This window comes from Ictidomys tridecemlineatus, chromosome 11, assembly GCF_052094955.1.
Source record: "Ictidomys tridecemlineatus isolate mIctTri1 chromosome 11, mIctTri1.hap1, whole genome shotgun sequence".
NCBI classification, from domain to species: Eukaryota; Metazoa; Chordata; class Mammalia; order Rodentia; family Sciuridae; genus Ictidomys; species Ictidomys tridecemlineatus.
The window spans coordinates 51,742,033-51,757,168 of NC_135487.1; the positions used below are offsets into that span (position 1 = coordinate 51,742,033).

At 36.6% G+C, this 15,136-nt stretch overlaps 1 protein-coding gene across 6 annotated transcripts in view; it reads left to right on the top strand.

Annotated features, from left to right (window-relative positions):
• The window catches only part of Pde4b (phosphodiesterase 4B), a 513,928-nt gene that overhangs the window by 320,454 nt on the left and 178,338 nt on the right, over nucleotides 1-15,136 (top strand). The window contains exon 1 of one of the 6 annotated variants that reach the window (XM_040288797.2): nucleotides 11,121-11,231. The exons of the other annotated variants lie outside the window; for them this stretch is intronic. Coding sequence (XP_040144731.2) covers nucleotides 11,182-11,231 — 50 coding nt within the window. The 5' untranslated portion in view covers nucleotides 11,121-11,181. Of the gene's footprint in view, nucleotides 1-11,120; nucleotides 11,232-15,136 lie in introns of those variants that run through there. 6 annotated transcript variants of the gene reach the window in all.

Below are 15,136 nucleotides of genomic sequence, written 5' to 3' on the forward strand. Positions count from 1 at the left end.
GATGGTAGCCAGGCCCACAGCACCACTGAAATTGCCTTTGTCAAGATCACTGAGAGCATCCATCTCTTCTATTCACTTCCTGGAAATGCTCTTCTGTCCTGAGCTTCTTATGCCGTCTGTTCCATGGGATTTCTGACACCTTCACTTGCTCCTCCACTATACTTCTAAATGTCCCACTGTCTCTTCTTTATACTCACATCCAAGGTGATCTCAACCAGGAAGCTGGATCTCAATTTTATCTGTCAATGGTGGCTACTGCTTTCAACCCAGTCCTCTCCCTTAAGCTCCAAACTTTTATATCCAGTTGCCTTCTTTACTCTTTTGAAATAAGGATCTCAAGCTTGCATTCCTGAAACAGAACTCTGAAAGACCCTGTTCTAGCACCTGTGTTCTCTTTCTCACAAAGTGATACCAAATTCTTCAAGGTACCTTTGCTGAAAACCGAAGTATTATCCCTAAGGCTTCTGTTTCCATAGACTCAGCATCTCATCAGTTACCAGCCTGGACTTCAGAAATAATTTTCTAACCAGGTCTTCCTCTTCCTTTCTGGCCTCATTTGCAGTCACTTTGCCACAGTGCAGCCAAAGTCGTCCTTTTAAATGTAGACTAACTGGTGGGATTCCTTTCTCCTTCTGTTTGAAACACATTCTTTCCCCAAACCTGTAGGGCCTGCTTTGTCTGGTCCCTGCCTTTCGATCCAGGATTATATCAACCTTAGGATGTTTGCACTAACTAGTGCTGTCTGGAATATTCTTCTACCAGATCTTCCCCGAGTCATTCCCTTACTTCCTTCTGATTCTGCTCAAAGGTCTTCATACCTTCCCAACCATCCTAAAACTTTTGGTCCCTTATTCTTTTTTTTTCCCTCATTAACTTACTTGTCAACATAGACTGTATTTACTTATTTATGGTTCCTCTTTCTCTCACTAGAGTATAAAGGTAAGAATTTTATTCCCTCCTAAAGATTCTACTTTTGAGACTAGTACAATATTATTGTAGGTGTTCAACAAGTGTTTGTGGAATGAAGAAATGAGACTTGATGGTAAATATTGGGACTAGAGGTCAAGTGCTCTCCCCATGGCCCAAAGGTCACACGAAAAATGGTCATTTTTCTATATCTTTTGATGTCTCAAGAATATTCTGGAGTGACATTTTGAGAACCTTGATTTCAGATTCTTCTAGATAAATGGTGATGCATCTTACCAGGACAACTGTGTAACGGCAGTTCATGTTGGTGGGGTGGATATGATAAAGACATCAGCACCTTCTCCACTGCTTTAGAGTAATCTCACGCTAATATCCCACTGTGTAGATTTAGTTGCAGTGCAAGTGTGGCAGACGAATCACTTTAAAAAGAGAAATCGTTAGGTTTTTGCATTTTGACCTAGGGAAATTAAAAAGAGCAGAAAATAAAATGTGAGTTTACTAAAGCCCTTCAGGAAATCTGCTTGCAAAATTCCATGGGTAACAGAATCATGGACAGGGCTTGAATATTGTCCAGGGGCTGCTTAGTGACCTCAGTGCTGGCTTACTGGGGTAATGCGTTCTTTTCTCCTGTACAGATGACTTTTAAAAACTCCTGCATTCTCTGTATTTATTTCTCATGAATTCAGGGTTCCCCACACTGGCTTGGCAGACATTTAAAATTACTTAAATAAGACTTTACAGCAGGATGGAGCTGCTGTCATTTATGGTACACCTACTGTGTCCAGCATTTTAAGTCTCATGTTTTATTTGATCTCTAAGTTCCTGAGTTGGGTATTTGGAGTATATACATCTATAATCTTCTTTGTCCCGAATAATAGCCTCCTCCCTCTTTATATGAAACTCCTCTTCCCCATCCAAGGGCTTTTTTGTTTTTGTTTTTGCTTTTGTGGTGCTTGGGAGTGAACCCAGGTCTCACTCATACTAGTCAAGAGCCTGCTGCTGTAGGACACTCTAGTCCTGGTTATTTTAATAAGATCTTTGCAGTTCTTATTTGCTGGCCAGAGAAATTGTCGGGTAACCAAAGATAAGCCAATTTTTACAGAAAGTACTAAAAGGGAAAAATATCCTCTAATCACAAGACAGTAAGGAAAAGACTATGACCATGTTCCACCATGTGGAGTAGCTAGACTGAAAGAATTTACAGGACATACAGAGAATAGAGACAGACAGACCCCAAGGTGCTTGAATCCTTCCATTCAGTCTCTCTTGAGGTTGGCACCATCTCTATCCTTTCAGTTCTTACAATGGCTTCATTGTATCTTCTTGTTATTTATGTGCATTTTGACTGGATGCTTGGTCTTAGCAATTGCAGGAACCCTAAGTAGCATAGTACATTATGTCATCATTTTAGAGAGACAAATTCTGAAGCATAGAGAAACTAAATTACTGTTACCTTTTAAGAGGCTAAATGAGATTCCAGTGCAGGTCTATAGGCTTTCTCATCCCCCCTTTTCTGTCTTCCACACTGTGGTGCCACAAATCTGTACCTCTCTGAAGGACATAGACTCAACCAGTTAAACATGAGACATTTGCTAAGTGTTTGAAAACATGGATACAGCTTCTAATAAACCTTTAAAAAAGAAAAGATGGAAAAAAAAACCAAAAAAACTTGAGCTCTTCCAGTGGCTCATACAAGTCCCTGGTTAAGTTTCTTTATTTGTAAAACGTAAAATGATCAAGTTGGAATCATTGACCTCTGAGATTCTCTCTCTCTTTTTTTTTTTAATGGAAAGTTTTCTAAAGGCAAATTAATTCCTAGTGCTTCCAAAGATCTAATTATACTGACTGTGCCTCTAGGATTTATTTAAATGTGAAAACAAAGCGCCATCAAGAAGAGGTGCCTCTGTCAGACTTGGTGATCTTGAGCCAAGTTGGCGTCTTGCCCCCAGCAATAACTCCAGAGCAGCACCGTCAGAACACCAGTGTGTTATTATTTCCAGATCAGAGTTCCATCCTGAAGGACATGTGTGCACTGCCAGGAAGTCATTAAAAAGTAGTCACAATCAATCCACTGGAAGATGAAAAAACAGTTCTTCTTTTCCTCTTTGAAAATCAGAGTAGACCCTCGCACATTCTGGAAACGCATTCCTTTGGAATGGGTACTGTAAGCACCTTCTTTGGGCATTCATTTTGGGTGCCTAATGGCTCCTATAGAACACTGGGTCTCCAGGGATGGCCATGTTGTGAGTAAAGATAGTACAGTGAAGCTCATTTCAGTACCTGCCCTAACAGGCATTGACATGCAAACCTGAACACACACACACAAACACACACACACACACACACACACACACACGTACATGCACACAGAGGAGCCTTTTTGTTGTCTTTGGAATGAGTTCTTAGACTGGATTCTGGGAAATTGGCCCTTTTAGGAGCTTTTTGATACTTACCCAAGTTTAAAAGATTAGGATAATGTTACCCCCAAATGCATTTCTGGTTTAACACTCAATTCTTTGAATAAGAGAATCAACTCATCAATTCATCTTTTTAGATTCTCTTTTGTATAAAAAAAAACTTTCATTATTTAAAATTTATATTCATATGCTATTTTATTATTCAGGTGTTTTTATAAAATTACCTATTTAAATTAGCAACAAAGCAATTCATTAGTTGCATTTAAAGGTGAAGACTCGGGTTCAGTGGGATAAATGACTTATCATGGAACACACAGCTAATAAGTGGTGTGAGTCTCAGGATAGGCCACTTACACCACTGATATTCTACTCAGGCTTCCAACAGTCAAAGATCAGGGGCTTTAGAGATATACACATCTGGTTTGGAATCCCAAATTCACCTACTAGCTTTGTGACCTTGAGCAGCCAATTAATCCCTTGCATTCTTGCTTCCATCATCTCTGAAGTGGGATTAATGGTAACAAAATTATAAACTTGTTGTGACTATTAATTGAGGAATTATATTAAACCCTGGTCATTGTGTAGCAGGTACTCATCAAATGAAAGCTCTAGTTTTAATCCAAGTGGTTTTGATTCCCCTTCCCTCCCGCCAAAAAAAAAAAAAAATGCTGTTTAGGGTTGATATAAGAAGGTCTGTGGAAGCTCCAATGTCTATATGTTCAGTGCGACTTTTATAGTTTCTACCTCCTTGATTTATTGCTATTTGAAAAATTCTGCACAGGGACAAACTCTGGGGTTTTGCAGCCTTCTTTGGTGATAAGAATCATGAACTTGCCTACTTTACGTTTTGCCATTCTGGTGATCCTTTAACCCTCCTTCCCACAAACACACCTGTGTGTAAACTTACACACATAGAATCTAGCAGTCTGTGGTTTCCAAGAAAGGGAAGAAGACCGGACTGTACTCCCTTAGTGCTGTCATCTGGAACTAGTATCAAGCAGAGCTGGTCAACTCTGTGCATTAGATTTTGAGTAACCCAGCTAGCTTCTCTATTTTCTGTAACTGTAGATTTCTAAATGCTGCTCAGTCTACACTGGCTTCTAGCTGTAATGTATGGATCAGGTGCTGCTGGACTTTAGATAAACTGAGGAAAGAGTTAAACATCATGAGTTGTTTGGGTAATAAATCTATTAATTATAAATTCTGGTTTTGTGTATAAGAAATAGAAGGTCCAATTCAATAAGACTTGAATTCAATTAGTCCTACTGTGGTCATGGACAGGCTATTGAACTTTTCTCAGTTCTGTTTTTCAATATCCTGAATCAAGAAAATATTGCTGTCAGGTGTGGTAATGTTTGCCTGTAATCCCAGTGACTTGGGAGGCAAAGCAGGATAGCGAGTTCAAAGCTAGCCTCAGCAAGGCCTAAAGCCAGTTACCAAGACCCTGTCTTAAAAATTAAAAAAAAAATAATAATAAGAGTGGCTTGGGATACAGCTCAGTTATGCACTCCTGTGTTCAATCGCTGGTATTAAAAAAAAAAGATAATAATGCTACTGTCCTTTACAGGTTGGTATAAGGTTTCTTGCTGAAAGATCACTAGCCTTAGACTCCAAAGAACTATACTCAAATCCTTCCATTGTCCTACTAGTTACAGGATCAGGAAGCTTTTACTTCTCCCTGAGATTAATCTGCAGAAAGGAATTAACAATACCTGCCTCAATAGTTATTGTAAGTGCTAGATAAGATTTATTGGTAGATAAAATCCCATGAGGGGCAACACCTGGCATAGTATCTGATACACTGATGTTTGTTGAGATTATATTTAAATGTCAATTTTCTTATTTATTAAATTGAGATAATGATACAACTTTCAAAGGTCTTAGTAGGGATTAATTGCAATGATATATGTGAAAACCATTTGGAAACTCAAAATAATATTTAAAGGTAATTTTTAAACCTATTACTAACCTTTTTATGGTCCTTTGAATATATAATTATTACACTAATCATTATTGCAGCTGTTACTGTTTCTAAGTCAAATAGTTCGGATTCTGATTTTTCATATCAAACAAATGCTCATGTAAAAATATCGCTTGAAAATAAAACTTCACGTTCTTCAGTCCAACCTATTTTGTTCAGAAATACAACATTTACTGTAATACACTTTAATCAAGTCATATTTTAACATGTAAAATGGTTTGGAATGAAATAATTTTTAAAATGCTATTTAAAAACTAGGAAAGCTAAAAAATTGGTGAAGTGCTTCCCTGTTTAAGTACTTACTGGCTGCTTAGCTGCCAATCACACTTCAGATTTTTCGTGCCAGCCTGTAGAAGATCTTCACCTGGCACTAGTGCGTGACTTATTACTGAATGAAACTGCTTGCTCAGGCAAGGTTGTTTTGGTGTCTTTCATGCTGTTAGCTATTGATGGACTGCCTACGTGCCTTTCCATTCTCAGATAACATTTATTCCTTGTTGCTTTTCCTCCTAGTGAGCTTTAAGCACAAATCTTGAGATGTATTTGTCTATAAGTATGCAAGTCTCTGCCATCATTTTTCTTCCATTTATTTCCAGCCTTTTCAGCTGGAAACCAAGATCTACTCTATCAGCAAGACATACTTTAATAGAAAGTCACAAGAGAGCCATTTTCAGGTGTAATCATAGAGTAATGCCTTTCATATGTATGGTCTCCCCCATCCAGAGGAATCCCTACTCTTATGAATTCAGCTCTTAGAAAATGACCAACAATCTCTGTTAGAGGCCCTAGGGCATATTGCAAATGAAATAATAAAGAACTCCATTGCCAAAGCTGGGGTCTTCTTGAATCCATGTCTCTCAGACTTAGTTTCTTCACCTTGCATTTGAATCCCTACAATGCCACTTTATCTAATTAATTGTGGCTTTGGGTAAGTCGTGTATCCCTTCTCAGGCTTGCTTCCTGTTATAAAATGAGAACAGAAAAATTGTTAATTCAGAGGAATGTTGGGAAGATTAAGATAAAATTGAAAAGTGTGGTTCCTCATATATATTGTTATTATTATTCCTATTGTTATATCAATATTAACATTATAACATTTGATAAGAAGTAAAAATAATAGTTTATTATTTTTTTTAAAGACTTATCTTAGGGTCAGTAGGTTTCTTTTAGGGAACTCAAAAAAAGAATGCTTTTACTCCTTCAGCTTTGGTGATTAAGAGAAATAAATCTCATCATTAAAAAGCTTAACATTACAGATGTCATAATTTCTTATGAAGAAAAATCCTAAGGAATACACAAACCCTAATACCCTGAAGAAAAACTAAAAGAATAATAAGTGAGCAACTTTGCAGGATACAATATCAAAATACACAATCAATTGTAATTCGGTACATTATTAACGAAACAACTTGAAAATGAAATCATGAAAACAATTACATTAACAATAGCATCAAGAACAAAATATTTACCAAGGAAGTGTAAGTCTCGTACACGGAAAACTACAAAACATTGTCAAAAGAAATTAAAGAAGACCTAGGAAAACGTCCCATGTTCATGGATCAGAAGGCTTAATTTTTTAGATGGTATCATTTCCCAAAATTGATTTACAGAGTCAACATGATCTTTCTCAACATCCCAGTGGTCTTTTTTTGGAAAAATTGCCAAGAGGATCCAAAAATTAATATGGATATGTAAGAAATCTAAAATAGCTGAAATGAACTTGAAAAGGAGGAACAAAGTGGGAAAAATCATACTTTCACAAATTTAAAAATTTGCTAAAAACAAAACCCCAGTAGGTTGTCATAAGGTAGGCATACAGATCAACATAATAACACTGAAAATCCAGAAATAAACTCATACATGTATGACAAATCTATTTTTGAACAAGATATCATGACAATTCAATGGGGACAATAGTTTTTTTTAAATGAATAGTGCTAAGAAAATGATATGCATGTGCAAAAAAAATAGAGTTGGACTCCTAATTCATAATATCTAAAACATTAGCTCAAAAGAACCACAGACTTGAAAGTTAAGAACTAAAACCATAAAAATTTTGTCAGAAAACATAAAAGTAAATATTCATAGCCTTGTATTAGTCAAGGATCTCCTTGATATGGCACCAAAGGCACAAATAACATTGGGATAAAACAAAAATAGATGTACTAAACTTCATTAAAATTTAAAACCTTTTTTTGCATCCACAGACATTTTTTATAAAGTAAAAGATAACTCAAAGAGAAGAGAAAATATTTTTAAATCATGTATCTGATAAATAACTTGTTTCTAGAATATATAAAGAACTCTTATGATTCAACAATTAAACACCAAGTAACCAATATTTTTATTTAAAAATGGGCTGAGGATTTGAATAGACATTTCTCTAAAGAAGATATACAAGTGGCAAATAACCACATAAAAATTTGCTCAGCATTACTAGCCATCAGGGAAATGCAAACCAAAACCACAATGAGATACTACATTACACCTGCTAGGATGGTGATAGCTGAAAAGACAGAAATTGACAAGTGTTGGAAAGAATGTGGAGAAACTGGAACTCTCCCACATTGCTAGTGGGGCTCTACAATGACACATACGTGTTGAAAAAGTTTGGCAGTTCTTCACAACCTTAGACATACAGTTATAGTATGATACACAGATTTCATTCCTAGATTTATATTCAGGAAAAATGAAAAAGACTTGAGGAAATTTGGGAGTGAGCCATGCAGCAAACTGGGGTAGGGCATTTTTAAGCAGAGAGAATAGCCATTGAAAAACTCCAGAGGCAGGAGCATTGCTGGCATGAAACAGCTAAGGGCCACAGTAGCTATAGCAGCATAAAGGAGGAGGGCAACAGGGTTAGTAAGATAATAGAGTCTGGTTCCAGAGCCCTAGAACATATACATTCACTTAGAAACTTGTACCCAAGTGTTCATAGAAGCATTATTCATTCATAATAGCTAAAAAATAAACTACTCATATGGCAGTCAAGCTAAGCAAAATATGATATTTCCATTCAATAGAATCTTCTTTGAAAATGAAAAAATTTAGGTATATGCCACAATATGAATTAACCTTGAAAACTTTATGTTAAGTGAAAAGAGTCACAGATTGTATACATGGCATATATCAGTCTGACATATATAGTACTTAAACATATTGTATGGTTCAATTTATGTGAAACGTTTAGAATAGGCAAATCCATAAAGAAAGAAAAATGTATTCATGATTGCCAGAGACTGGAGTGGGATGGGAGTGGAGCTGGGATTTCTTTTTGGGGTGATGCAAGTGTGATAAAATTTGATAGCAGTGATAGGTGTGCAACTGTGAATATAGTAAAAACTACTGGATTGAGCACTTTATAAGGGTGAATTTGAAGGAGAGCATGGGGGATTATAGCTTAATAAATCTGTTATTTGAAACAAAGAACTTAAGCTTTTTGATAATTCTATCAAATTGAACAAGAAAATAACTTTTTTTCCATCTCAAATGTAAAAGCATAGTCTCTGCTGGTGATTGTAGTGATAAATTATGTGGGAAATTAGCCACCCATCGAATTTAAAATTCCCCTCATTAAAAGTCCCCAGATAGCCTTGGTTAATGTACATTTCTTCACAACCTAAAAATGACCCTTTAGTGGCTTTCTCAAAAATAATACTGCTGCCTAAGTGAACCACATTCACCAGTGCCTTTTTCTTTTCTAGAAATTTAGCCCTTCTCAATAATTACATTGTGCCCCTAGACACCAGAGTGGTTCTTTCCTATAAGATGGTTAGCTTGAATGTTGGTGCTGCCCCAAACTATTTTCATAAACATCACTTCTATCTAGTTACGAAATAAGCCAATTATCTTTGTCCTTGTTAACTATAAGCCTGTGGACTGTCACTCAATTCTGTTTTTAATTAACTTTCAACAAGTATTTATTGAGCACCAACTTTGTGCTAGACACTGACAATAAAGCAGTGAAAAAAAAATACACCAACCCTCTTTCTCTCAGATTTGCATTTTTGTGCAAGGATACAAATGATGCACACCATAATCAAATTATGACATGTTATCAATAAAGTCTTTGAAAAAAATATAAAGCAAGGTAAAGAGAGGGCTAGGGTAACGGTGGTCAGGATAGGTCTCAATAGGCAGGATAGGTGCCATTTGAGCAATGACTTGAGAAAATGTGGGAGTGAGGCATGCAGCAAACTGGGGAAGAGCATTTTTAAGCAGAGAGAATAGCCATTGAAAAACCCCAGAGACAGGAGCATTCGTGGAATGTTCTAGAAACAGCCAAGGGCCACAGTAACTCCAGCAGCTTGAAGAAGGAGGGCAAAGGGGTTAGTAAGACAATAGGGACCGGGTCCAGGAGCCCTAGACCATAGCAAGGACTTCAGCTCTCACTTTGAATGAAGTGGAGATCAGTTGGAAGGTGTTTGGCTGATGAATTATGTATGACCTGAGTTAGGTTTTTAAAGGATTATCCTAGATGCTGTTTTGAAAGTATAGAGGGGCAAGGGCACAAGAGGAAGTCCTGTTAGAAAACTGGTTTTCCTGAGTAAGCTTTCATCTTCTGTGAACCTGTTTTGTTTTGTTTTCATACCTGTTTCTGCCATTGAACAAAATCAGTCCTGTCCAAAAGTCACCTTCTCTGGGACATTGTGAGGGTTGGGAAGTTGAGATATAGATGGGGAAATCAGGTGGCCCTCCAGGAATTCAGATCCAATAAGAATATTGGATTATTAGGATCCAAAAGGAAGATACATAAGACTAAGTTCTAAAACAAGAGACAAAAGAGAGGTCACTCAAACATGCCTTCTCATTTGATGGCAGACTAGTATTAATGATCGTATTCTGCTCAGACATCCAGAATGCTGAGACCCTTGTCCCTGTTGAATAATTCGTCACTCTGTGAGATGCCTTTAGTTCTTCAGGGATCTGAGGATCTTTGAACCTATTACTGTTGTGCTGAATTAACGGTGAGCCCACTGACCTTCAAGGGTCATTCTGTCTGCTTAGAGACCCATTTTCCTGGGCCAGAGGTGAAAGTTTAAATACACACCAGCATGCTGAGAGCAGCGAGGGGAGTTGGTCCCAAACCTGAAAGTGGAATTCATTATTCCAGTCACACTGTTATTTCTTTGTGTAACATAGACATTTTCTTTGCTCTGTAATCTTCTGCAATGAAAAGGCCTTATAATCTCTCCAGGGGTTTTCTCCTTTGTTGTGGTCCAACATATGTCATTCAGGAAATCTGACCCGTATGTTAGGTGTTCTCTCATCGTGCACTGAGTGAGCTAAACAATGCAGAACGAGTCAGACAAGGAGGTTCGATAGCTCCAAATGCAATGCAAAAGGTAGAAGGAGAGAGAATTTTATTTGATGAACCTGATCCCTGAGAACTTCGGCATAAAAGAAAAACCCCAAACATGCAGACAAATCACCAGGCACGGAGGAGAAATGCAGAATGACAGAGAAAACAGACGATACTGTTTAAAGGGAGATTTCTCTACAATTTTGGAAACTCCAATTCTTGCCTTTCCTGAGGTAAACTGGATGAAATGCTACACACTCCTTGGGAAGCTATCATTCAGATTTGGCTGCAGATCGATTTTTTTTTCTCATTTGATTTCTAAAGGAAACTACTGAGGCTGTTCCTGTTGAACGCTTATATGTTGATTGCTAAGTCATTTGTATTCATATTGAAAATGATATCTACTCTGCACTGGAAAGTGACATGCCATCAGAAAGAAAAATAGAAGGACAAAGAGCTCAGTAATAACTATGTGGCAGCAAGAACACAGGGGAATTAATGAAAATGAACTAAGTTGTTGAGTGGTGGGATGCTGAGAGCGTCAGCTTCTCGGGATGCTGCACGTTAGTGACTTGCCCCCTCCTCGGCGACATTCGTGGATATGGTAGGTGCCGTGATGCTACAAGCAGCAAACTTTATCTGACAGTTCAGTAACCGAGCTGGGAGGTGGTTTCTTATTTAAATCACAGAATAACAAGAAATTGAAAACAAGTGAAATGCAATGGGGAAATGTTATACCTTGTAGAGTTACATGATTCGGGGGGAAATGCTTCAGTAGATTCATGAAATAAAAGTTCTGGACTTTCTGCTTTTGAAAAAAAAATTTAGGAGAGTGAATGGAGTAGAATTTTTCTGTAAAGAATATATTGTTATCTGTTTCCTCAGACTGGGTAAAATTCATAAATGCTATTAATTTTTCTTGACTTGAAGTTTAAAATAAGTTTCCAGTTGAAAGGTTTTCATCTATTAAACTCTTACAAAATGAAATATAAGGTGATGAACAAAATCACTGTAAATTACAAAGATTTTTTAACCACTCCATATTTTAATCATATTTAATGGATATACATATGTATATTCATTAGCCATATTATATATAATATAGTATAACAGCCATATATATAATATGGTTAATGAATAGTTAATGATTATTTTAATGTTGTTTTTTTTTTTAACTGTGGAAGAAATTTAAAATACTTTGCACTATTTAAAATATTTCTGTTGTCTATGAACTGTGTCTCCATTTTGAGGGTTAACACAGTAAGAAACATGGGATTGTGGGGGAGTATAAGGGCATCACCATCTAGCACCAGACAGTTGATGTGTTATACATTCATTCATTTGTGTAATCTAATAGTCCCCAATCTACTTGTATTAAAAAAAAAACAAAGGAATCGAGTGTATATTTTTGAAATGGACATTGCTTGTTAAAATTTTGAACTGGTATAAATGCCAAGGCTTCCAGAAGGCAGAAATGATAGTTGGCATTTTTTTTTTTTTTTTTTTTTGCACAGTATACCTAGCTTCGTGCTTTGGTTCGTTCAAGAAATATTTTTGGTGGGTTGAGAAGGAAATCAGAGAAACAAAAATCTTAATTTTGAGCATAATGAGTTCTCATATGTCAAAACACAATTTTTCCTGAACACATTTTTTTTTTCCTAGGATCAATCAACAATGTGGGGGACAGGCAAGGAAAAGGAGCTTAGAATTTTTACTATTCCTTTCAACTGTGGAATTCAAAAAAGAATTTTGAGTCATTGGCTCAGAATAAAAGAACCATTTCCTTCACATTTTAATATACCTTCAGTTGAAGGAAGTCATGAACTCACAGGGTGGAACATTAATGTTCTGCAAAGACATGAAAAAAAGGTCAGTTTCATAAAACTAGGAAACACTTGATTAGAAAGTTAAGCCCAGTTTTGGTTTTCAGATCTGTGATGTACAATTAATGTTATCATGAATTTCTCAAAGGAAGACATATGAAAAAGGATAAAAAGTAATTTAAACTGCTCTGATCACCCCTTGTGGGGTAAAATACCTACGGATATCTCACTGGAGCTCTAGAACACAGGTTGGGTGGTGATTTTTTTTTTCTTTTGATACTGGAGAATGAACCCAGGGGCACTGTACCCCTTAAGTAAAGTCTTCAGCCCTTTTTATTTTTTATTTTGAGACAGAGTCTTGCTAAGTTGCTGAGGCTTGAACTTGTGATCCTCCTTCCTCAGCCTCCTGAGAAGCTGGGATTGCAGGTGTGCACCAACCACACCCAGTGGTGATATTGTTTCAATAAAAACTCTACCTCAAGAACCAGAACAACACAGTTGAAAATTCCAATTTACAACTATGATCTTGGGCTCATAGAATAAGTGCCTAACACAGGTACTGGCACAAATGAAGTACTTAATAAAAACTAAATTGAATTTTGAGATGAAAAATGAAAATATAATTTTGGTATTATGTGTCTGATCTCTAATTGTGGTGCTTATATGAGATGTCAAAGCACTTGGCCCAGTGCCCAAAGAATTAACTCATGGGCTGGGGATGTGGCTCAAGTAGTAGTGCACTCGCCTGGCATGCGTGCGGCCCGGGTTCGATCCTCAGCACCACATACAAAGATGTTGTGTCCACCGAAAACTAAAAAATAAATATAAAAAATTCTCTCTCTCTCTCTCTCTCTCTCTCTCTCTCTCTCTCTCTCTCTCTCTCTCTCTCTCTCTCTCTCTCTTTCTCTCTCTCAAAAAAAGAATTAACTTGTAAATATAAACCTCCTTACTGCTTGTTCCTCTTCTTCATATTGTCTGTAAGTTGTCTAGCACTGTTGAAAGTCCAGATCTTCTGACATGTTGTTCAAATCAATTTTTTAACAAGTTCACTTATCCATTAAAATGGTTGATTCATTTATCTTCCCAACAAATGATTATTGGGCATTTACTATGTAACAGGTATAACGTAGGCTTCTGGAATCATAAGTTGTCTAACCATCAGATAGGGTGCACCCACAAATAAATCAACCACTGTTAAATTACTAACCAGTATAAATCACTAGTGTCACAATAATGATAGACATGTACACAATCTGCTTTCAGAGCATTTTTGCACCTTTATCAGATGGGGGCATTAAGGAGGTGACCCATAGTAAGAATTTTTTTAAAAAAATTTATTAGTTTTTGATGGACCTTTATTTATTTGTTTGTTTATATGTGATGCTGAGAATTGAACCTAGTGCCTCACACATGCTAGGCAAGCGCTCTACCACTGAGCCACAACGCCAGCCCCATAGTAAGAATTTTGATAGAAAAGTAGGCCATAACTAAATAGAAAACCAAAAGAAAGAACTTCCAGGAATAATATACCATAACCTACTTCATAATGGTGTCTTTTTATCCTGGAAGATATGGGAATCCATGAAGGATATTAAAGCAGGAAAGAACATCACCCATTGGAACCAGCATGGAGGAGTGGCTAGTTGGGTTGGTTTCTATGAAGGATGCTTTGACGTTGTATTCCATTTTAGGAGGAAAGAATTCAGGCAAGTGCTGTGAAACGCACAACAGTCTATTTGCATCTTCCATATAATCTTTGAGGTATATGGCTCAATACACCAATGGCTCAATCAATTCTTTTTTTATAGTTCATCTTTAAAACTAGTGCTTTATAGATATACATAAAGATGAAATTCACTGTGGCATATTTATATATGTATGTAGGATGATTTGAAATTTCATTTCACCATTCCTCCCTTTTTCCATTCCTTCTCTCTGCCCCTCATCCCCTTCTTCTGTCCCTCCACTGTCTCCCCCTTATTTTGCTGTACCTTCTGCGTATGAGAGAAAACATTCAATCCTTCACTTTCTGAGTCTGCCTTGTTTCACTTAGCATCATGCTCTCCAGTTCCATTCATTTATTGGCAAATGCCATAATTTCATTCTTCTTGATGTCTGAATAAAACTCCACTCTGTATGTATACCACATTTTCTTTTCCAGTCAACTGTTGCTGGATATCAGTTCAGTCAATTCTTAATGACAACCTGGAAATGGAATATCCCAATTAGACTGTTGAACTTTAAAGTGGTAAAATGTTTTCAAGTGTCATCAGTGAAAGCTTCAAAACCTGCTTAACTACTCTTTTAAGCCATCTATCTGAAAATTATTTATCTCCCTTTAAATAACCCCTTAGGAATTATGTGTAATTTCTTTTTCCAGTTGAACTCATCTGACTTTAAATTCTTAAGTTACTTTATCTGCATTTCTTTTACTATTGAACTACAGCTAACAGTGAATTCAGGTTAGGTAACAAAATTGAATCTCCCTTTTCAAGTACACCCACATCAATTAATTATATGTAAACAAACTATCACTTAAATGCACTGTGGAAGCTGAACTTTAAAGGATCCCCAGGAAAAATCATCAGTAATGAGAACAATTATTCTGATAGTGAAATTACTTTTCAATTTATTTGTTTATATACATATATATGTATGTATGTATGCATGTATATGTTTGTTTATT